At 40.9% G+C, this 23733-nt stretch overlaps 1 protein-coding gene across 5 annotated transcripts in view; it reads left to right on the top strand.

The window, feature by feature from the left end:
* Positions 1 to 23733, top strand: part of GRIK1 (glutamate ionotropic receptor kainate type subunit 1) — a 171890-nt gene that overhangs the window by 85799 nt on the left and 62358 nt on the right. For all 5 annotated transcript variants that reach the window (XM_068911922.1, XM_068911903.1, XM_068911913.1 and 2 more), the window contains exons 2-4: positions 3212 to 3379; positions 5654 to 5911; positions 12956 to 13137. In XM_068911922.1, coding sequence (XP_068768023.1) covers positions 3212 to 3379; positions 5654 to 5911; positions 12956 to 13137 — 608 coding nt within the window. The remainder of the gene's footprint in view (positions 1 to 3211; positions 3380 to 5653; positions 5912 to 12955; positions 13138 to 23733) is intronic.

Genomic DNA, 23733 nt, shown 5'->3' with positions numbered 1-23733 from the left:
TACTAAGCTGCTAGGTTTCATTACGTATACATGGATGAAAACATAATAGCACAGAACAGCCAGATTTTTTCTGTTGCTTTGTTTGTGACGTTACAGTGACGCAGATTTATAAACAAATTCAGCTCATTTTACACACACAGGTTCCAAGGCAAAAATCAAGTTCAAATATGTAGCAAATTAAACTTTTCACAATGCAACGATCCCAGCTGCACTTACAGTAAGTAACAATTTCCTCCACAAACTGTCCCATGGGCTTTCTTCATGGGCGGCACGGCATCACTCCTTGTGCTTTAGGGTTTAATCAGGAGAATATACAATCAAATGAGCATTTAGAGACCTCTGAAGAATGACTTTAGTGGCCTTGTAACTGCTCCTCATCCTAGGGGTGGGGGAGCGCTAGCTTTCAGAGACGCTAAACTGTAGTCTACTTAGCATCTCCAGTTAGCTGAACTAAACTTCACACATAAAATTAAGGAGCTCGAGACCACCTGTCCTGTCCTGACATAGACCTGTACAGAGTATCTTACCAGGAAATTAAAGCATGTGGCACGTAACTGAAGTTATTTTTAAGTGCTTTGCCACTGTGCTAACATATACAAATCTAGAAAATATGCTGAAAGGGTACCAAAATATTGATTAGACAACTGAATTTCAGAGAGAGCTGTCTGAATACATTTGAAATGTATGCAACAGTGCCTATGTAGTTTTGATTAGTTTGCTTAGCAAACACATCCACTCAAAACTTTTCCTCTTTCCATCACTTTTCCTTTCTCTCCACTCCTTCCCCCTACCCAGTGAGGTTCTATTCTTTTTATTAGGAGACCAAGCAAAATTCTGCTAATCAAGCATAAATAGCTCCTGGATATACATCAATTAAGACTAATCTCCATTTAATAGGTAACTGATTAGAAGTCTGTAAAAAGTTCTAGTCCTAAAACAAGAAAACACTTGTGCTTGCGGGCATGCATAGGATATGAAGATTACTTCAAGGGCGACTGAAAAAAATTATTTTAAGTGCAAGTTTCAGAAAAACAAAAAGTAATATAGGCATAGCACAGTAATAGTTTCCAAAATGGAGGAGATTTTTGCCCAGATCGAAGATTAAGAGACCCATCCTATTCGAAGTGGAGAGAGAAGGTGGTCACCATATCTTAGTAAAAAGTTACCTCTTGCTGTATGCAGTGGCTTCTGAATATATATTCTGTTAATTCCAGTAGGGAACCAAGCGAAACGCAACAGCTGTATCTTGCTGGCCCAAGACCAAGCTGGTATCATGGCTGACTGACAATATTAGTCTTTCTCAGATGAAAGGATGAAATTTTTCTCAGATGAAATTTTATTCAACCAAAAGAGAGATAAACTTGTTGGTATCATCATTGTCATGAGGAATTCTAGGATCTGAAAGAACTATGTAACTAAAATGCAAGTCTGAAGAACATACAGTAAATGAGTAAATTGCTTAAGTCATTATAAGGAGAGTTACATATGGGGTTGAAAGATAATCTAATGCAGCATATTCAAGAGTAGCTAGAGAAGTAGATTACCTTACCAGCTTGGGTTTGATAGCTTCCAGTGCTTTCACTGCTGAGTTAAAATTCAAAACAGGTTTTAATTCCACTGTGTTTCCATTTCCTGATTGTCAGCTAATGACTGCACTGTTCCTATAGTGGTGGCATCAAAATTGCAAGAGATTGCAGTACATTAGCTGAGTACGTTTTGATACTCGGAAAATATAAAGCAATATGTAGGGCTTGAATTTCACATGGGGAAATGCGAAAATATGTAACTGAGAAATCCAAAGTATTCTCTAGTGACTTGCACTAAATGAGTAAATTATACTTGCAAAATCAAGTACTGAAGCTGGAGATTGCTGTTTAAAGGAGCTATTTTTTTTCAAATTAGCTGTGTTTGTTATGCATTCATCAAATCCCAGTGCTCCCAGACAGTCTGAATGTGTTGTTGGCATAATAAAGTCTCTAGAGGCTGGGGGGAGTAGACATCCCAATATAAGTGGGACAGCCTGTTGACTTGAAACACAGCCACCTTCCACATCTCAAAATACATGCCAAAGCATTTCATAATGATTCCAAAATTAAAATCGGTTCTTTACACGACCTCTTTTGGGAAACTTGCTTCCAGGTTAAAGAAAAACTCAGACTCGCTTCATCTATTTAGAAAGGAGCAAGAAGCATATGCAATTTCAGTTTAAAAGATAGAAAATAAGCTCTGGCAAGTTCAGCAGAACTCAGAGAAAAGAGCAGTGGCTACGCTGGAAATGCACATAGCTGTGCCCATCCAGCCTTCAGCACAGAACGGGCTGGGACACTGCTTTGTTCACACAGAGCAAAGCAGATTTTGAAAGAAGAGTTTAGAGGTATGGAAGTAAGTTAAGAGCAGTTGCGCTTAGACACCGTGCTATCTTTGCGTGGGGAATTTTAAACTAGTGCCATGATGGTACTGGTGGACATTACGCCACAGGAGACACCCCTCAAAACTTAGCGCAGAGGTGAAATATTCTGTGGGAGCAGTGAATTGGCTCAGCTGTGTTCTGTATCACCAAGTCCAGCTGTTTGGGATACAAACTCGTTCAGCAATGAGCTTTGAAAAATGAGGAATGTTCACCTGTCCCTCCGCAAATTGAGAAAGGGCCAGGAGCGTTGCCCAGGTTTAAATAAAAGACAAAGCCCTCCTAAGACAAAACCCTTGAACGCAAACTTTCAGCTCATTTCTACTCTAAAACGATCAGAAATCAAGCTTCTAAGTCACTTCTGAATGTGGAACATGTACTGCCAAGATTTGTAGCAACACTTCAGAAAACATTTCCAACACATCCAACTTTCATCTCCGAATACAAATTAGATTGGGGCTAGGGGAACAAGATCAATGAATATCACTAATTTTCTTACTTGGGAACTCAGTAAAACTTTTCACAAGCATTTAAACTTCTTACTTTAAAACGTCTGAATAATAAACATGCATCATCTCACAGATGTTTGTCTAACTAGCATTCATAACATTGAGTTAACCTACAGTGACATTGTAGATAAAAACTAATGATCCAATATGCTTTTGCTTTAGTGCTTTTAACAGCGATTTTAACTGTTTTTCTTTATGAATACTCAGTTTATTATTGCTTATAATTTATTTTTCTCTTTTTATGTAGAATGATGAAGAGGTAAATAGCATTTCTCATTTATCTCTGTTTCAACAGGAGGGATATTCGAAACTGTGGAAAATGAACCTGTTAATGTTGAAGAATTGGCTTTCAAGTTTGCAGTTACCAACATTAATAGAAACAGAACACTGATGCCTAATACTACATTAACCTACGACATCCAGAGAATTAACCTTTTTGATAGTTTTGAAGCCTCAAGAAGAGGTAATTATCTCAATTACTCTTTCAGTAACATGCATGTTCCATACTGCTTCTTCCCAGCCTCATCCCTGCTTTTTCTCCAATCCCAACATATATGGTATATAAATGGTAACCTAAAACTTACCTTTCAAAGTTATTTGAACTAAGAACCAACTTTGACTTGGACTTGTCATCTAGTTTCTGATAAAATGCCTACATCCTGCCTGCGTGCTAAGAGCCCCAGATGAAAGGTGGCAAGTCCAACTGATTTTTCTTTCCAAAAAAATAGATTTGCCACCTGGAATTCCGAGGAAAATGATCACTGACTAACAGGGAGCACGGTGGGATGTCACAACCCATAATTAGCACACACAGACAGATATCCATTATTCATAACAAATGATTCCTATTGTACTTCAAAGCACAGAAGCCAGTAGTCTCCCTGTCCTGAAATATTAACGTTTCAGTGGCTTAGAGACAGAATTACAAGTACCCTGCTATAAATAAGTGTAAGAATTGGAGTGAACAAGATTGGAATTTTTGCCTATTCTTTTATATTCCCCAGAGGGACAGTTATGGTCCAATTTACTTGCAGCCTGCCCCTCGCCAAAAAAAGGAAAAAATTCACAACTATCCTTAAAGTACAGTGTATTTCTTCACCTCCAGAAGGCAAACTTGAAGTTTGCTGAAATTTTATATACAGCAGTCTAGTTCCTGGAATTAAGGGATGTGCACATAATCTGACACAAACAAATCTGGGAAAAGACCCATAAGTCTCTAAGACATTGCAGATGTGCTTTGCAGTTCATTATAATATCCATTACTATAAATGGTGCAAGATATGTTAGCTATCAGGCAAATGAAGGTTGGAAAACAAACATGTTTCACATCATGAATTCTGCTAGAACACTGGTGAGCTGCTGCTTTCCAAATATCTAAGTTACTAAATTTTCTTCATGGCAATTAAGTTTCTTACTGAAGATTGGAAAAAAAGGAGGACGCTTTCAAACAAGATTAGATTTTAATTATATTTACTGCATTGTTCTTCAAATATCAAATATATGCTGGAATTATATGCTATAAAAAGTCAAATATGCTGGATTTATAATCTACATAATCCAGACAGAGATAGGATTTTAGATTTCTGTGATCCTTTAAGAAGGCTTCTGAATTAAACCTTGAAAACCTGTGCATTTTATGCTGTCTGTAAAACACTCATTTGTAGGCTGACAACAGAAAATAATTCATTTTCTGTCACATTCTATTACTTTCACAGAGCTAAATATTAATTTTAAAAACCTCAGTTCATTGTAAATGTTTGGATACATAGTATTTCAGCCAATTACAATAATTCCAGGATTTCCCACAAAGAACTACATCACAAAGAGTAAAGCATTGCAACTCAGTGCAAGGCTTTGTCCTAGTCCATAAAGACCTTACTAGAAACATGTGAAGCAAATTTTACTAATGTGCAAAAGTAATTAATATTATTTGGCCTTAGGTCAGTTAGCCTGAGAAGACATGGGAGGGAGAGACAAACGAAGTGCAACCTAAAGGAGGAATTCTTTTGCTAGAAATATTAGCTACAATGACTAGAGTATAGGTACCAGGAAAAAGAAACCTTTAGCCTAACACGCACTATACTGTTTGTTGATAATTGATATGAACTTCTGAATGATTTGGAAAGGTACTAAAATATCAGTGTATGCTGGCTCTTCCTTTCCCTGTGTTTTACTGAAGGTTCTAGGTTTCACCCCTTGTTTTGTAAACACAGATTATGAAGTACCATGAATCACAGTGCCCTTTACTGTCTATAATACTTCAATAGCCTGAAATTAAAGCAACTCACATTGGTAACAGTTTGCCAGTCACAAAGGGAATCTTTTTAGCGCCTATTGCAACTCCATGAACATATTCCCTGACATTCTGCCATGAAACTTAATGCATGTGACATCCCTTTGGCAAGCTTGTAGTCAGAAAGCTCCTGGTTTTGCCAGGATAATGCCACTCTGAGAAAGGCAATTTAGGAAGAATCGGTGTAATTAGAAGGTAATGAGCAGAGAAAAGGTTTGTTGTTGTTGTTGTTGGGTTTTTTTTTTTTTTTTGCAAGGTGTTCTAAGATAGAAAACTAATCAGTAAAACCATTTTCAGGAACCATTTTCAAGTCTTTCAGTAGGTTTAAGAGCAAAATAGTTACCCGTTCTCACTTTGAAATGGTGAGGATGGATGGAGAATACATTTTTTTGGTAAACATCACAGAGGTTACCTGCAGACTAACAGCTTCTCTCTCTTCCCCAGCATGTGATCAGCTTGCTCTTGGTGTAGCTGCCCTGTTTGGACCGTCCCACAGCTCCTCCGTTAGCGCAGTGCAGTCCATTTGCAACGCACTTGAGGTCCCACATATACAGACCCGATGGAAGCACCCTACAGTGGATAACAAAGATGCGTTTTATATCAACCTCTATCCAGACTATGCAGCCATCAGCAGAGCAGTTTTGGATCTGGTACTATATTACAACTGGAAAATAGTAACAGTAGTATACGAAGACAGCACGGGTATGTAGTACTGGCGCATTGCGAGTCATGTACTTTTATTTATGAATATATATAAACAAATTCTGTGAAAGATAGTGCATGTGATAGTTCAGCTTGGCATGCTTACTGCAGTTGTCCCTAGGATATAGAAAAAGAAAAGACCTCCTAAGGTACAGATATCCTTCTAATCCTATGCCTTTTGAAAAGCTGTTCATTTTCTCAGAACTTTAGGAGGCACCAGGATGTAGCACCTGAATTCTTGGTATTGAATCACATTACGCTGCTTCCTTTCTGTGAAACCAATGACTCAGCTCCAAACTGATAAACATTCTCATGTGGGGCTGATTATAGATTCCTTCTCTCAGTGAGTGGCTGATCTTAAGAGAACACATCTACAAAATGCAACTTCAAACTACAGCATTGTTAATGTAGAGACTATTTCGTTCCTTGAAACTGTCTCAGAAAGAGTCAGTCCCGTTGTTAGTGGGATACCTGAAGGTTGAGTCTGAAAGTTGCATTTCCTCTAGATGTTTCCAGCCCGGGACTCTTGAAGAAGATTATTCTCTGTGACAGGAGCCTCCTCATGGGGTATACAGCAGTCATGGCTATCCAGTAACATACCATGGATGATCAATATCAGTAGCAAATCCCTTTCTATTCTTAGAACAAAAAAGCTGTGAAAAACAAACTCATTGCTGGGAGCAAGTGATTTCAAAGCATATAAGAGATTAGATCTTTTTATTTTTTAAACACACTGAGATTGAGGAAGATTATTGATGTTATAAGGCAGCCTAAGCCACTGTTTCATATTTTTACATACCTAGGCTTTACTACCCTTGTAGCTGATACCATATATTGTACCAACAACCATAATATTTCAGCCAGTGCCATTTCCCTCACTGGAGCTGAAAAGGATTCTGTTTCTGAGAAATATATTAGCCATTCTGGTCATTCATAGAATGGCATTTCTAAACTGTTCTCAGAAGCAGTCCCGTCTGGTAGGATTAAACACTAAAATTTATTGTAAGAATGATTGCAGAGACCATAATCTCTCCTACAGTGAAGATTCAGCTATGGATTAAGCATCCATAATCTGGCTTCGCAAGAAAAGGTTTGCATATAAACAACCCAGTTAAAGCTCAGAGAGATCTATAGCTCTCCCATTAAAGTACAGGAAACTCTAAGCAAGGCTGATCAACTAGTTTTTTCACTTGGGCACAAAGTCACATTAAAGGGCGCATTCTAAGCAGCAGAGAAGATTTTCTTGGGAACTGTTGTTCATTAGCAGTCCTTGGTGTAAAATAAGCACGGTGCTGTCAGCCCAGCTCTGAGACCTGTATTTCCCTTTCTCTTCCCATTGCCCATAGAAAGATTGTGCCTTTTACAGCTCTACAGATGTGCAGGTAACCTTTGAATTGATCTTTTGACACTGGCGTAAAACAATGCTGGAAAAGCCATCAAAGCATCTGTCTAAGCCTTTAAAGAGGGTATGTAAACCAAAACATGTTTAATAAAAGTCATATTGTAAAAATATATCTGAAAGACAGAATTCTACTAAAAAAATCAACCTCGATTTTAAGATGAAAAGGTTATTTTTATTTCTGAACTGCTGAGAGCACAAAAGAAGCACAATTCCCATCTTGGATGCAAGAGGGAGCTCTCAGTGCCGACATTCTGCTCATCTTGGATTAACAGAGTATACCAGAGGGCTGGAGGTAGAAAACTATTGAGCTATTTTTTACCTTAGAGACTAATTTAATGTTAAGAGCAACTTCACTTTTAAAGGAACAGTGAACTCATAGCTATAATAGTGACCCCTGCCTAGGTTATCCGGGTTGCAGATTAATCCTGGCCGAAGGGTGGGGACTACTTTGAAGATCAAATGTGAAAATCCTTCATGCCACAGCACTGCTGCAAGCCTGCCTGCCATCATTGTCAGTTCCAGCAAAGGCCGCTTACTGTGCTTGTTTGTCAAGCTGAGATTCCCCACCGCCACCGCAGTTATGGCTTTCACTCCTACATCAGAACAGAAATGCAGTTACAACTTAGGACTTAGCAATATTAAAAAATCAGTTCTTTTGAGTGAGTTCATGTTTCCAAATGATTCAGACCACTTGCACCTAGCCTCCTTATCTCGATCATTGTTTACTGTCCTGCCAGTTTTTGTGAGCCAAACGTTTTTCAGCCACAGCTTTTTCCGGTCATTGGTTTCAGAGTGAATACAGGGACAAGAAGACGGCAAATGTCTGAATGGTTTAGTCTGAATGGCCCAGCCTTCACACACCCCAGCTGTTTAATAAAGTTTTCTCATTGACATCTGCTTTTTGAGGTCTGACAAACTATTATCTTACAGTTCCACATTTTTCATGAGCAGGTCATACGATATATGAAGATGGACACCTTCCAGGAACAACTATTTTACATTTAGGAAGCTCCTTGTCTCAATTGAATTTTTTAACAACAAACATACACAATATTCTGTTGACAGTTCAGCATGTCTCTTAATTGTAGTCGTAAGTTTTCATTCTTCAGCATTTTACTGCCATATCAACTTTGTTCTTAGTTTGTTCAGCGCTGCCACTGGGGTAAGCTATTCCATGTCTTCTCACATACCCTTTTTAATATTGACAAAATATTACCATATTTTTGTTTTAGAAAATTTAAATCTTTTAACAATCTTTTAGAATTTATTTAAAGTTCCAATATGTATCACATTAATTTTTGAGTGACAACAATCCACTCAGTGGACTCTAACAGGACTCTTAATGATAAGCAAATTTTATGTGAGCAAATCTAGAAAACCTGCAACCAACAGATAGTGCTTAACATCCTCCTCAATTAAACGTTGAATAAAAAGCACTTACTCTTCCTACATCTTATCAAATGTAGAAACGTTAGCAGGTTCTGTCTTTTACGCATTATGTTAAACAACTTGACTAACTCCTCTCAATACACCTATATCACTTCTAGAGCTTTTATTTTGTTCCTGAAATACTTTAGCAAACACCTTCATGGGATCCTGAGCTGTGCCAATTAGATTTTTATCCTCTTGTCCCTTAGCCATCTATATAAAGAATAATAAAGTACACTCTAGCCTCTACTTTTATTTCTAATTGCTGTCTTTACCGTGCCATTGAAAGATAGACTTTGAGCCAAAGTCGTCCTTCTTGATGATGCATTAATGGCTTTCTGGCTTTTTTTAAAGATCTCATAGATTTCTCTCTCTAAACTTCTCATTCAACTCCTTATTGCCTATAGCTTCCCAAGACTAAGGAAAAATAAGACTCCTAAAGATATTCATTGTTGTGGTGGAGAACGTCCTCAGTTTTCCCATATTGAGCATAATCCAGGCTATGCTCAGAGTCCCCAGGCCGTAATCAACCTTCATTCTGTGGATTAATTTCTCTGTATCTTTCTTCACAGTTTTCAAAAAGAGTTAGTTTTATCAAGTGTAATTCCTTTGTTTAAGGAAAAAATTGTCTCCTGAAGTTTTAAAGACAGACCATTGCAAGGCTTTGTTAAACCTTGCGCTAGTCTGCATGATATATCCAGCAAGCCTCTCCCAGATTTAGGTACCATAAACTTTGCACAAATTATCTCTCCACTTACTAGAACAGGATACACAGTTCTTTGGTTTCATTTAATGGTTTGTGATAGATCTCTTCCAATATCTCACTTTTGCACTTTGTTATTTGGCACATTGATCTGTAATAGACACATGACTTTGTCTCAGCAACTAACAACCCCAAAGAAACAACACTGCCTTCAGTGCAAGTTTGACTGTGCCTCATCTGCTCCATCTTCCCTGAATCCAATAATTTCAACATAGCAGATTCTGAGAAGGGCAACTACCCCAGATTCCTCATCTTCTGAAAGAACCTCTGACTTCCCTCACTTGTTAGCCAACTCTCTGAGCGTTTGTTTAGTAATTAGAGGAACCTAATCTTTTCTTCACATCAGTTCAGCTTCTTCGCGTTGTGCAGAATGTGAGTTCTTACTGAACTGGCTTTCTTGTGACTTGTATAGTTACAAGAGACATCTAAATTTGCTAATCCTAGCATAGTTTTATAATAGAAAGGAGTATTTTCCCCAGTAGCGGTAAAACTATTTCTTCAATTTTTAAACCTGACTGAATTAACTATGCTTTAAAAAAAAAAAGAAGAAGAAAATTAAATGGAGTGTGGGGGAAACACCTCCTGCCCACACACGCTACCACATTTACCGCCAATGTGTATGGTAATATGCTTGTTGGAAGATTGTCTCTATGCTATCTACATATGAATTCCTAAATACAGCGCACATAACGTGTAGTCATTCCAGATATTATGAAGTAATATGAAATATTCAAAGACTTTCCAATATTTAAATATTTTACTCATGTCAAAACAAACCATTTCTCTTGCTCAAATCACTAAAAGCCAAGTTGGTGATAAAAATTCAGTCCCAAATTTTGCTAAATCACTTGAAGTTAGAGACAAGAAGAAACTTTCTTGATATCACAGAAAATTCTCAACCTTGTTTCCAAAGGAAAGGTGTTCAGCTATCTGGATTAACGACAGCAGAATATAGGGAGCAGGCCAAGAAAGTTCATGTAAAAAGTGTGATTTTCATCCTTAAAGATTTTGCTTATGAATCCTGAACTAAGCCTTTCCTTTCAACAGGACAGGGTAAAGGTCTCTCCAGGACCTTCACAGGGCCCCTCAGCCACCACAGTGTCCACCTGGCTGGACTGAAGAACAACAGTTTTCTTACCCAAGTTCCTGCTTCAGCACAGCCCTGCACAACTACTCTTCCTGCCATGCCCAGGCTCTGCCCTCCTGAACCCTTCCCAGCTGAGCTGCCACTTTCCAATGCCCTGGGGAGCCAGCAGTGCCTCCTGCCTGTCCAGTCCAGCTTGAGGTGGTCCCACTGCGTGAGCAAAGGGTGACAGCTCTAAGTGCTGTGCTTGCCCCAATCTGTTCTCCCAAGGCAGTTGGACCAAGCACTTGGCATTTTTAAGTGAAGTCAGATATCCAATCAAAACCTGGTGGTATCATGTTCAAGGGGTTGTTAAGCAGGATGAAGAGGAAGAGGAGGACACTGATGGTTATTTCCCCATGTTATTGATTATGCTGGCAGCCAGTTGATTGAGGGTTTTATCTAGTCCTCCAAGAAAAAATCTGCAGCTCCTTTCACACCTAAAAGTTTCTTTGATTTCTTCAGAGCATTATAACCAGACTTTGCCTTCGCTTGATATGGCAGTAGGATGCGGTGGGAAAGGCAGGGTCCAAGTCTCAAGAGACTAAAGTAGATATTCTAAAATGTGCAGTTTTTTCCTTCCCCAAGAAGAAAATGGGGAGAATCGTTGTCTTCACTAAATCTTATTTCTGCTCCTACAGTTAAGCAACACTTGCAGTTAACCACTTTTTGCTGTTGGAAAGGGAAACCACAGTAATCAATCTGAGGCTGTGGATAAGGTATTCCCTACCTGCTGGACTCTTTTCCTCCTCTAATCCCTATTTTTCCTCTTAGAGCCACTCCTCAGTATAGCTACTGAAGCATTGCAGCCCACAGCTGAACACCTGGATGCGTGAGACAGCCAAGTTACCATTTTATGGACATACTATATAAACTTTTTAGTCAGTATTGAAAGTATGTGTTCCATTCTTGCAATAATGAGCTTGAATTGTTTCATATTTACACAGGCTGGCTTCCAGCCACACTTCTCTCCTAAAGTGTGTGCAATTTACATTTGAATACTCATAATGCTTAATATTCTATATTGATTGTTGATCCTTAAAAACCTGCAAAGAATGGACCTGGCATTGCAGGCAGAGAAAAAAATTATTTTTTTCAAAACACATTGCCGATACTTGAACGAAAGCCAACACTCCACAACGTAGCAATCACTTGCATCATTTCTATGCTTCATGTTGCCTTATATGTACTATTGGATGTTCATGCACAAGATAAATATATACCCAGTTCCAGCAGGAGAGCAAAGAGGTTTTTCGTATTAATGATTTGTTCATTTTTGTTTAATAAGTGCTTCTTGCTCCTATTCTCTCTCTTTCCTGATGTACACTTTTAAGGCAGCCTTTTACTTTCACTCAGCAGGAGATCATGAGTTTTTCTGTGGGAAAATTAAGTTTGTGGAAAATGAGAGAGAGAGATGTGTGTAATCACACACCTCAAAGAACTCTAAACTATCTTTGTTTTTGCAGGCAGTACAAATTACGTAGGAGTGCTGAATTAGCTGGTAGAATTGCACGGTGTTTAAATACTTGCACAATTCTTCCAGTGGCTGAGCGCCACTGACTTCAAATAAGGCATATAGATCCGTACCAGCTGAAGCTTTAGTCCTAGAAATCATGTTCTTGTGTTTTTACGGATATAGAATTGGATCTTAAAATATTTCAATTCTTTACAAGATCTCAGACTTGCTGGGTGACCCTATGCAAGTCGTTTAATTTCACTGTGCCCTGGGGCTTTTTGTTTCTAAGCTGATGAAAAGAAAAAATTAATGCTCCCCTTTCTGGGATATTACAATGTATGTTCAGATGAGGACAATGAGAGGCGTATGTATGCCTATTAAGAATAATTATTGGTAAGCGCCACTCAGGCTAACCGCTGGCTTCTAAGTGAGCAACAGTGGACATGCTGTCCATTGAATGTTTCTCTTCCTTTGTCTCCCCTCACCTGCTCATGCCTGAAACTTGGTAGAAGAGTTAAGGAGGTTTCCTCGATTCCAGGTTCTTTGTGTTTAACTTGGAGGTAATAATTAGCCATCAGAGAAGAAGAATTTTATCTTTTTTGAAGAGTACTTTATCAATATTGCATTGATACAAACAGCTTCTATAGACAGTCACTTCAAAATATATTTCAGAATATTTACTTGCTCAAGCTAAGTATAACGGTGAAAAGAAAACGGTACAACAATACGAGTTGGTAGGTTGACAGATATGAAGTTAGTAGCTTAACCTTTGGATAGGTGAAGTATGTTGGGAAGAGAAAGACTCTGTTTATGTGACAATAAATACTCATTGCACAGAGTGGTTGGTTGAACACCTGTGTACCATTTTTCAGGTCTAATTCGCCTGCAAGAGCTCATCAAAGCCCCTTCTAGATACAACATTAAAATCAAAATCCGCCAGCTGCCCTCTGGGAATAAAGATGCCAGGCCTTTACTCAAGGAGATGAAGAAGGGCAAGGAGTTCTATGTGATATTTGATTGCTCACATGAAACAGCAGCAGAAATCCTTAAGCAGGTAAGGGGGAGGGAGTGAAAAAGCTCAAGACTCTCTACGTATCCTGAAAGTTGTCAGCTTGTCTAGTTTTTACTTTCTGGGAAACACTAAAATTGAATTTGTTAATATCAGCCATAGGCCATAGACTTTTTAATATCAGGGACAGAAGTTTGAGTGCATTGGCGTTAGTCTATAGACTTTCTAATAACAGAAACAGCGGTTGTTACAGAGCAATGTGCAACTTCTGAGCATTCAACAAGGCTTCAGGGCTTCGCTGAGCTGTAAGGACTGTACTTACAGAGCAAAAGGAAACATGCTACCCTTTTTAATACTTCAGGTTCTGCATGGCTAGGAAGCTTGTCACATTTATTTTAGTTTGTCCTGTTTTAATCAATAAAGTTTTTATATCTTCTCCCACCAAAAAAAAGGGGGGGACCCTCAGGGAGTAACTCACACCAAGCTATTCCCTCCGCAGAGCCTGCACATCTACTGCAGACGAGAGAATAACTCTGCATTCACATCACTGTAGCAAAGCAAGATTTGGTCTGCTGGTACTACCTTATCAACTTTTAAACTGTGTTGCAGCAAGAAGATGGAATGACAATAGTATCAGAGGAAAAAAGTATGCTTCAAAACAGGAAAAGAGGCTATTGTTCCAGGGCTGACATAGCCCTGACCTAAATGAGAGACATGGACAGTCACACAAGGCAAGGACAAATGCTACAAAGTCTGATATTAATGGGCTGGGACATTACCAGAGGCACATAGAGAGTGGTGTAAATTAGAATTTAGTCTTGTCACTTACTATACACTTCTAGACAATCAAAGTCTAAAGCACTGGCTCACACAATTCATTGACCTATAAACAATAATACCAAGCAAATAACGGACAGTGAACGGTGTTTCCCTTTTTGCTGCAATTGTGTGGGAGAGAGGGGGTGTTTTGTTGTTAACTATCAGACAGTCTAATAGGAAATACTGACCACAGCCCATTAAGAGAGGGCGCACTGATTTAAAAGCACAGAAGTGAGCCATCCCCAAGAGATTAAAAGCTAATGTTCCCAGCCCAGAATGTTGTGTTGAAATATTTAAGTTATGCAGAGTAGCCTACTGTACTGTAAATAAGACAACTGACTGGATGCATTAGTCTGCAGAGCCTGAAACCATGCTCTTTGCACTGGAGAATCGCAGTCCTGCTCATACAGACTTGCAGGATGGTGTGCTAAATCAGATGCAATGCAGCTGAGAGCAGGCACACAAGTTCCCATGAGCTGGGAAGGTTCGATTTATTGCTGTCAGGAGAGTCGGCTTGTACTAGATTTTAGGGTTTTCTCCGTGCAGGCTATACATTTAAGCTACGACAGGACCAGCTGCAGGCATGGTGTTGGGAATGTGAGGAAAGAGCAGGGGGAGGGTGCGCAGTCACAGCTGCTCTCTCATGTGATGGGGAGCACACCGTAAGGAGCAGCACTGACGGTGGGGGGATCAACACCGATGCTGTCCCCCAACTCTGCTCCCCAGTAGGTCTGTCCAAAAGCATTAAAACATGACAGCAGGAACAAGCTGCTCCAAAACGAAATTTGTGGGGGCAGAGTTAAACTGGCAACATGAATTTTCAAGGATCTGCAAGAAGAAAGTGCAGATGTCTGGCACGCTGCAGGAGGCACAGGGCTTCAAATATTCCAGGCTGAGTATAAAGAAAAATAGAATAATCTTAGTGTCAAAAGAAGAAGAGGCAGTGCTAAAAGATGCACTAAGACAGGGCAAAGTGACAGAACAGTTTGTGTAGGAAATGGATCACGGGAGAACTGACAGGCTGCAGATCCAGAAAATGCTCTCCAGTGCTTAAAAGCTCAGAGAACGATGGTGAATAGCAGTGTGGAAGGAAATTAAGAGAAGTACACCTGCAGGTCAGAGCTGCGGGAAAGGAAGCAACATAAATATAGGCTAGAGAGAAAGGGAAAATGTTTTTTATTAGAGCTAGTCCTGTGGCTGTATCTAGATGCTGACAGCAGTAACTCAGGTGCTGTAGTTCCTCTCTGCCAAAGGCAGCTTTGAAATTAAAGAAGTGGAGGGCTCTGAATTCGCAAGTACAACTCATCTGATTGTAGGTTAGGTATGTGCAGTACCATAGGTCATATTCTCATCATCACACACAGAAATCCCTATATAATTCAACGGTGCATGAGAAGAAGAAATTAAACAGAATACTACAGAAGTTATTCTAGGAAAACTCTGCAATGTCAATAGAGAATATTCTTGATCTAGAGACTTTGTAAACCATCCAAGAGATATTATGGAAAAATATAAATCATTATGAAACTATGTAGGGCTTCTAATAGGAGCAGGAACCAGAGCCAACAGTCATATAAATCAATCCCAATAGCAACAATTTCTCATCTGCCTACTGTATTTACAATAATCTAGCAGTGGCTTAGTAGCCCATGTAGGAAAAGATAAATAAAGCAAGTAGAAATTTTTGGCAGGGAGAGGGGGTTGGTATTTTACAGATTAAAGCTACAGTGGGGTCACACACGGGCCACACTAAGGGCTGCATTTCCCCCTCCAAGGCACAGGGTGCCACCTCTGTACTGGGAGCTGCAGCATCTCCTTTGGACACCCCAGGCGGGCAGGTGCAGTAGCTCTCGCCTCATCTAGGCTGGAGAAGAGGCAAAAGGACAGGTCTGACCTGCCCCCCTCCCCCTGCTCTTCCCTGCTGCCGGGTGGCCAGGCGTACCTGCAGCAACGTTTCTGCTGGCAGCCGCCGTCCTTCCTCTGAGCTGCAAGCAGAGGCAGGGCAGAAAAGCCACCTGGCTTCTGCAAGTCGTACCTGCTGCCGCATGCCGAGGCGTTGGCAGCGATGGCTCTCCAAGCAGGTGCAAATCACGCCGGAGCTCAGGGGGCACTGGCTATATCACAGCTTGGTTCCCGGGGAAGGAAGCGGAAGGGATGCTGAAAAACCCTTTATGGGAGCTAAAGGATAAATACCCCAGAAATAATGTCCTAAAAGAATCAGCATATAGAGCTCGGTTTGGGAGTACAGAGCTCCTCCGACCAGCTACATTGCGAGGATGCGGGCCTGGGAGAGGAGACCAGTTCACTGGCCTGCCTGGAGCTTTTGTTTACAAAACAGTGCAGAAGATAGATTTCTTCTTTTAAATGAGACTATCTTTTGCTTATTTATAGCTCCAAATACAATACCACACTTCTGCCTTGTGCGCAACTAGAGCAGGCAAATCAATAAGCTAATTTTAAACAAAATGTAAAGCCTGCATGCAGCTGAATAAGTTGTTCCCTCAACTCATACATTTTTCCTTCTCTCTGACACACTTCAGAGATCCCAGCCTTTCACTGTCCCTGATGAGCTTAATGAAGCCTGGTCCTCACGATCCAGACCTGGAATGAGTAGGAGGAAATTGTGATTATTAATTGCTGCCTTTTCCAATGGTTACTCTGAGTTTTCTCTCCAATATTCCGTTAAGGGAGTCGGTAACCTCATGGGACTGGAGCAGTGAGGGAGTTTACCAGCTCTGTGGCCTGTCCTAGGCAGCTACGTAACCATCTGAAACCAGTGGTTTCTGCTGACCAAAGTGGCCTGTTCCATGGGCATCAGGACAGTCTGAAATTACTTGAACCTTGAGGTTACACCAGCAGACCTCACAAGCACAACGTGCTACATCAGCCAGGCCTATGCAAAAAGCTGCAACTGGTCTGTCACTTCCATGGTCTACCTGAAAATACCAGTCCTGTTCTCTCTGAAGGCAAGAGATTTGGCTGCTGGAGTTTTAAAATTCAAGAGTGAACAAATCTTCTGTCAAGGAGCACGATCTAGCAGAGACTTAGATGCTAAAAGTAGGAGTTAAGTAAAGTATAGTTGTAGCTTATTAGTGCAATAGTGTGATCTCCAAAGTCCCTGCCCAGTATCTGCTTGCGCTCTCTAGGAGCCTCCCTGTTCGACTTCAGCAGATGGTGCCTACCGTCTCTCTCCTTTCCAAGCTTAAAAATAGACACCTCCAGCAGAGCGTGAGCTGATCAGGCACTCTCCAAATATGCCTATAAGGAGCAGGACGGGGTCCCTTGCAAAAGGAAGCTGGAAACATTTTCTTAGGGAAACCATGGTGATCACAATACTCACCTAAAATATTTGGCAGACAATGATTTAGTGCTCTGTCTAGACTGTAGGCAGTCAATTCCACAATTCATTTAAAGCTAGTTATTGTGAATTGCAGTCGGTTGTATGTGTAAGTCTTCCAGTATACCCTGCACATACTGTATGTGGTCTCATACTACCTTTTTGTATGAAGGACTTCCTTGAAGAGCTTAAGTTGCAATTTATCCTTCTAACTTACCAATGATTGATATAGATTTTACTGGTAGGCAAATGCATCTTTCATAGATTATGTAGCTACCAACCTTAAATTATCCACTCCTCTCCCCACACCTTTAAAATATTTTTTATGGAATATACAGTATTTTAATTAGATTTAAGACACTCATAAAGCATTTTATAAAACCTTCTATGTTCACTTTCACTCTGTGACAGAAAGAGCAGCAAAATAACTAATTCTGTTCTTATAGGAGTGCTAAAATTAAGTGTCACTGTAGTATACATTCTAAGTATAATAATAAATGTGTGAAGATAAAACATCAGCTCTTGAGTATGCTTCCTCAAGTAGCTTGATGCAGGGGAACTGGAGCCCACTGCTAAAAAAAGACAGGATTTGCTCTCTTCTCACTAATGCTGGGGAAATTCCTATGGCAGATCCTCCCAGACCCCTGCGTGCCCCAAGGTGAGAAGCAGAAATACTCATTTCACAGGTTCTCTTCGCTCTTCTGGAATTTATAAAGGGGTCCCAGTGGGGACATGTCCTCTTCTGGCCACCTGGTTCTTGATGAAAAGTCTCAGGCAACTAGGGGAAATCCCAACTCATGGACTAAGGCATGGGTGAAGACAATGGGCTCAGAAAGTGAACCTTACCACAGTGCTTGCAAGAGCCCTGATGTCCCGCATCATTTCAATAGGGAAGGTATAAAGTAATGCAGCATGAGATCACAGAATCACACAGAATCACAGAATGGCTGAGGTTGGAAGGGACCTCTGCAGATCATCTAGTCCAACCCCACTGCTCAGGCAGGGTCCTCCAGAGCACATTGCCCAGTGTTGCGTCCAGGCAGGTTTTGAATATCTCCAGCCAAGGAGACTCCACAACCTCTCTGGGCAACCTGTGCCAGTGCTCAGGCACCCTCACAGGAAAGAGGTTTTTCCTTAGGATCAGAGGGAACTTCCCGTGTTTCAGATTGTGCCCATTGCCTCTTGTCCTGTCGCTGGGCACCACGGAGAAGAGTCTGACCCCATCCTCTTGACACCCCCCCTTCAGATACTTGTAGACATTGGTGAGATCTTCTCTCAGTCTTCTCTTCTCCAGGCTGAACAGGCCCAGCTCCCTCAGCCTTTCCTCATAGGAGAGATGCTCCAGGACCCTCATCATCTTGGTAGCCCTCCGCTGGACTCTCTGCAGCATTGCCATGTCTCCCTTGTACTGGGGAGCTCAGAACTGCACACAGGGCTGAGTAGAGGGGCAGGATCCCCTCCCTCGACCTGCTGGCAACGCTCTGCCTCATGCAGCCCAGGATACCCTTGGCCTTCTTGGCCACAAGGGCACAGTGATGGCTCGTGCTTAACTTGTCGTCCACCAGGACTCCCAGGGCCTTCTCCGCAGAGCTGCTCTCCAGCAGGTCAGCCCCCAGCCTGTACCGGTGCATGGGGTTGTTCCTCCCCAGGTGCAGGACCCTGCACTTGCCTTTGTTGAACTTCAGGAGGTTCCTCTCCGCCCAACTCTCCAGCCTGTCCAGCTCCCTCTGAATGGCAGCACAGCCTTCTGGTGTGCCAGCCACTCCTCCCAGTTTTGGATCATCAGCAAACCTGCTGAGGAGGCCCTCTGCCCCTTCATCCAGGTCATCGAGGAATACATTGAACAAGACTGGACCCAGGACTGACCCCTGGGGGACACCGCTAGCTACAGGCCTCCACATAGACTCTGCGCCACCGACGACAACCCTCTGAGCTCTGCCATCCAGCCACTTCTCAATCCACAGTTGCATCTATGTGAGCTTTTTTTTTTTTTTAACCTACATTATGACAGTCTCACCTCCCCTGAGTACAATACAGGGGGAAAGATAAAGTGAGCAACACACACTGACTGAGTGCTTACAGGGACACTCGGGCTACCAGGGAGTGCAATAAAACAGCCTTGGGCATTGGCTTCCTCATCATCCTCATGAAGCACTTTTTGAAGTCCACCGGGACTCCTGTTTGGCCTGTGAACACAGGTTTCCTTCCCTTAGAAACAAGTGTGTTGGAGTAGGGAATGCATTCCCAGACCTCACCCATTATGCAGCCAAGGTCCAAGCACATGCACATATTAACCCAGAAATTTGTCTATACCCTTGGGTTCGCAAATCTAAATGTAGACTCCATAGAAGTAAAGGTGGCCATAGCCTTGTTTGCTTTATTCTGAGGTTGGAAGATACAGCGGCATATGCTGTTAGTCAGAATACATACTTTTTGTCTCCTGGTTGTATAATATCGTAGCTAGTCCATGCATCCATCCTCCGCTTCTCTGTTCTTGTTAGCTGTGCTGTCTAGTCGAAAGCTAGAGTAAGTGCACAGGCTCACAGTGCAGTACCATGCTACTTCTTGCACATATAGCTGTTCTTTGCTTCCTTTGAAGAATCACTTGGTGGTGTAAATGCAAGCAGACTTTCAAGTGCTTTCAGTCTTCATACTGTGAGGCTATGTCCATGCTGGAATTTGAAGGGCAACGCTGCTGCCCCAGCTCCGTGGGATCTCTTCAGGAAGCAGAAGGAACCAGCTACAGCAGACTGAGAGCTGTCCAGCAGCTCTGGGCAGATGAGTGTGTCCTGTCCTATTGCTATGGCCCTGGTTTCTAGCTGGAGTCTGATGCTAGCTTAGCATTTACAGAATATATCCTGCTTTTTGTCATAGCACATGTGCCTGTTGGAGGAACTCTCTACCAGCTAGATCACTGTTGTGACTGAGTGGGGCGCAGGCTACACTGAAGGCTTCCAGTGAGCTAAGTTACGCCCAGGCAAAGCTGTCTGAATGAAGTCCAGGGAAGCACTGGCAGCACAATATAATCCTCTTCGTTTATATTGCACACTTCAGAGGGAGGTGGAGGGGTTTTTATTAATTATAGCTTATCTTGCTGATCTTAGGAAACAGTGGTGGTACTAATTAATTGGATAATGAGATGCATTCCTTTAATACTGATAAAGTTAAATAATAGCACGAGTGAGGAAAATGCAAAGTGAAAGCAAGTAAAGGATTTGATGCAGTTCCTACTAATATGTTTCACCATCATTACTTTCAGCCTGCTTTGAGGGAAGACTGACATTAGCTCTAAATGTGGAGATAATTTTTATAAGGTGATCAAATGCTGGGTAGAAGCAAGCCAGGACTGAGGCCCCACAGAGATGTACAGACATAAAAGATTGTGTCATTGATCCACCCTCTGTCCATTTGCCATGTATATTTTGTCCGTTGAAACTCACTCATACTCGCACTGACGTTCATGATCCGTAATTACAGTGTAGGTCTGCTAAAGACTAGGCCTAAACATCTGACTTGAGCTTGACTGAAATAGATGATTAGAGATGGAAGTCTTTTCATTTTATTCCCATGATAACACATAATCAACCCACAGTATCTCATATCTGGGTTTAGCTGAAGAACAGATTTTATACAGGCCTGGATGGGTAGGGGATCATCAAGGAGCGTGCAGAATATTTAATTCTGGTTCCACTAGTTTATATTCATCTAAGATCCAGAATAAGTAAAAGCTGTTATTATTGAAATAGGATATTTATATCACATGCATAATTATTTAAATAGTTATATGCAAAGTTATTTAAATAGGAACGTGAAATGAAATCTCACTGTAGTTTCTTACGGGCAGATACATGAATCCTATTGCCTTCCCTTCTTTCTTCTGGACTGGTATGCTCATTTTCACTTGCTTAGGAACCACGTTACCATAAAACAGAAACGAAAGTTACTTTAACACAATCTTTCAGAGCCATGAATAAAAAGCACCTTATTTAGGTCAATCTACAGATCTAATTCACAAGCCACAGTGATGTCTAAGTGCTGTATAACTGTTAACTAATTATCATCCTTAGTAACCGTTAGAGGAGAGGATAGCTAGTTAAGGCCTTTGCTGTGACCAACGCTGAGTGAGAGGGTGGATCTCAGCGTAAGATAAGGGCCCAGCCTGGGACAGAGCTAGCATCAACCCTTATTCCTCAGTCAGAGGAGGACATTATTACTGTGTGCTTGCTACTTAAGAGCTCCCTCCCAGCTATCGGTAGCTTCACATCTTAATTGAGTCGTCATTAATACTGAAAATACAAAAAGTGACATTTTGATTAAACAATCGTGGGTTGCTGCAATACTTTCTTTGGAAGAGTTCCAGCAAGTCTCTGTCGTGCAGCCCTGGCGTGCAAGGTCCATGGCAATCCCATAGCAGTCCTCCCACCCATAGCCATAGTGAATCCTGGTCTTGATCATGGCAGATAACACTGCTTGCTGAACCTCACTTTTTACACCCAGTTGCCCTGGGGTTTCAGGGCTTATGGTTCTGTTTTGTTTTCAGATACAAGCCTGTAGCGTGACATTTGAAATCATTATTAGTCACAGGCATGTGTGTGTCCTGCCAAATCTGTTTATAGTGCATTTTTTGGGAATCAATATTCTCATAAAAAGTTTTAATCAAAAATGGGTTCAGGAGTCAGACAGTCCATTCAGGCTACTGCCCATGGATTTATGAGGAAAGCAATAACTGGACTAGCTTGGATTAACTAGTCAGATACCCAGTAGCAGTGTAGCTGCAGCAGTACAGGCTATATAATGCTTCCCAAATGCCCATGTAACACACTTCGTAATCATTCAAATTAATGTATCTTTACACATGGTATAGTCTCAGCTCTTATTGCAATGCAGGTGGATTTTCAATGACGATAGCAGCAAACACATTTGGTTTATTAGTAAAGTGATGCCTGTTCTAATTAAAGAGGGGATACATTTTTCAGCTTACGGTATATTTGCCAAAAAAATGGTTCCGGTCGTCCTAAAACTATTCAATCATTAGGCTAAATTTGAACAATAATAGTAGCCAGCATAAATACTAGTGTTAGGACTAGATTTACGAAAGAGTTGTCAGCTCGCTCTTATTCAGAGGCCAGAGCTCACACCAGTTTCTTCATCCACCTGAGAATGTTGGTAAGCATTTCTCCCACCTTCCGAAAGGGTGGTTCAGTCACTGGACACCAGGTGTTTGCACTGTTTGGGATCTAATCTGTTCTGCATGCGATCCTCCATTTACGCTACTACAAGAGCAGGAATCCAGCATCAGTATATTAGCACAGCTGGTCAGCAGTTCTAATAGGTTACCTTCGCCCTTTACTGAAATTCTCTTTTTTTCTTCCTTCTTTTTATTCTAGGAAGTTAAGAGGAAGAAAAAACTGCACAGACTGATTTTTGCCATTCAACTCTAGAAATAGTGCTGTGACACGCATAAGGGGGAAAGCTAACAAATATATGCCACTTTCATGTTTTAGAGCAGATGTTGTATTTTAAGGCATTGTGTAGCTTAGCATTGTCCTAGTTCTTCATTGTCTTACAATTTGCAGGCAGGCAGATTGCATTTTATACCTTCTGATATAAGTGCAATAGTATAATCATCATAAAGTTGACATTAGGTTTTCTATCTCAAGCTAGAACTAAAACTGTAATGAACCAATAATTCACCTTTGGATATTTTACATTTATTAATATGCTCTTGCTTTCATATTAAAGTAAAACAATGACTTAACTGTGTACTTCCTGTAGAGGACCAAATTAATTTCAGCATATGGTTTTACTGGGCTTCAGATGACATTTGTATCATTATCACCCAGTGGCTGACCTGGGCCCCAAAAGAAGTGATTGGGTTATTTCAGTATCTAAAGAAAAAAAAAAATCTGTGTCATAAAAATCCCGACTGGCACCTCCTTCCTGTAGCAGTGACCCAGCCGCTTCAGGAAGCAGAACTGAGTCATCTGGGAAATACAACTGGCAAAAGTTTCATTCATGCTACTATATATCATTTTCTGAGCATAAATAAAGAACATCAGTCCCTAGAATTGCTAGATCACTCATTTTTACAGGTAATGAAATAACTCTAAGAAATGCAATAGAAGAGGACTAATAAAATAAGAAATAAAAGAGGCAATTTTTACATGTAAATTCAATGAAGTGTTTCAATAAAGTGCTTGCCTTCTGGCTTGATTTTTTGCAGTTGGAAATGGATTCGTTGCTTGTGATTAAAACCGAGCTGTTTTTATTGTCTACTGCAGCTGAGAAAGTTTAGGTTACTTCCTTTTTTATGTGAGGAATTGCCCTACGCCATCAAACAACTGATTTGCAGAGGCATTTGCCACATAGAAGAAATCTGGCACGTTAAATGTTGTTGCCCCCTACCTTTCAAAGAGCTATTCAGATGTTGATACAGGTGTTCTAAAATACTATTCGTAACACATGCTTGCTTGACTGTGATCAAG

Source organism: Struthio camelus, chromosome 1 (genome assembly GCF_040807025.1).
Source record: "Struthio camelus isolate bStrCam1 chromosome 1, bStrCam1.hap1, whole genome shotgun sequence".
Lineage (NCBI taxonomy): Eukaryota > Metazoa > Chordata > Aves > Struthioniformes > Struthionidae > Struthio > Struthio camelus.
Note: the sequence above shows the minus strand (reverse complement) of the source record. Positions and strands in the feature narration are given on the sequence as shown.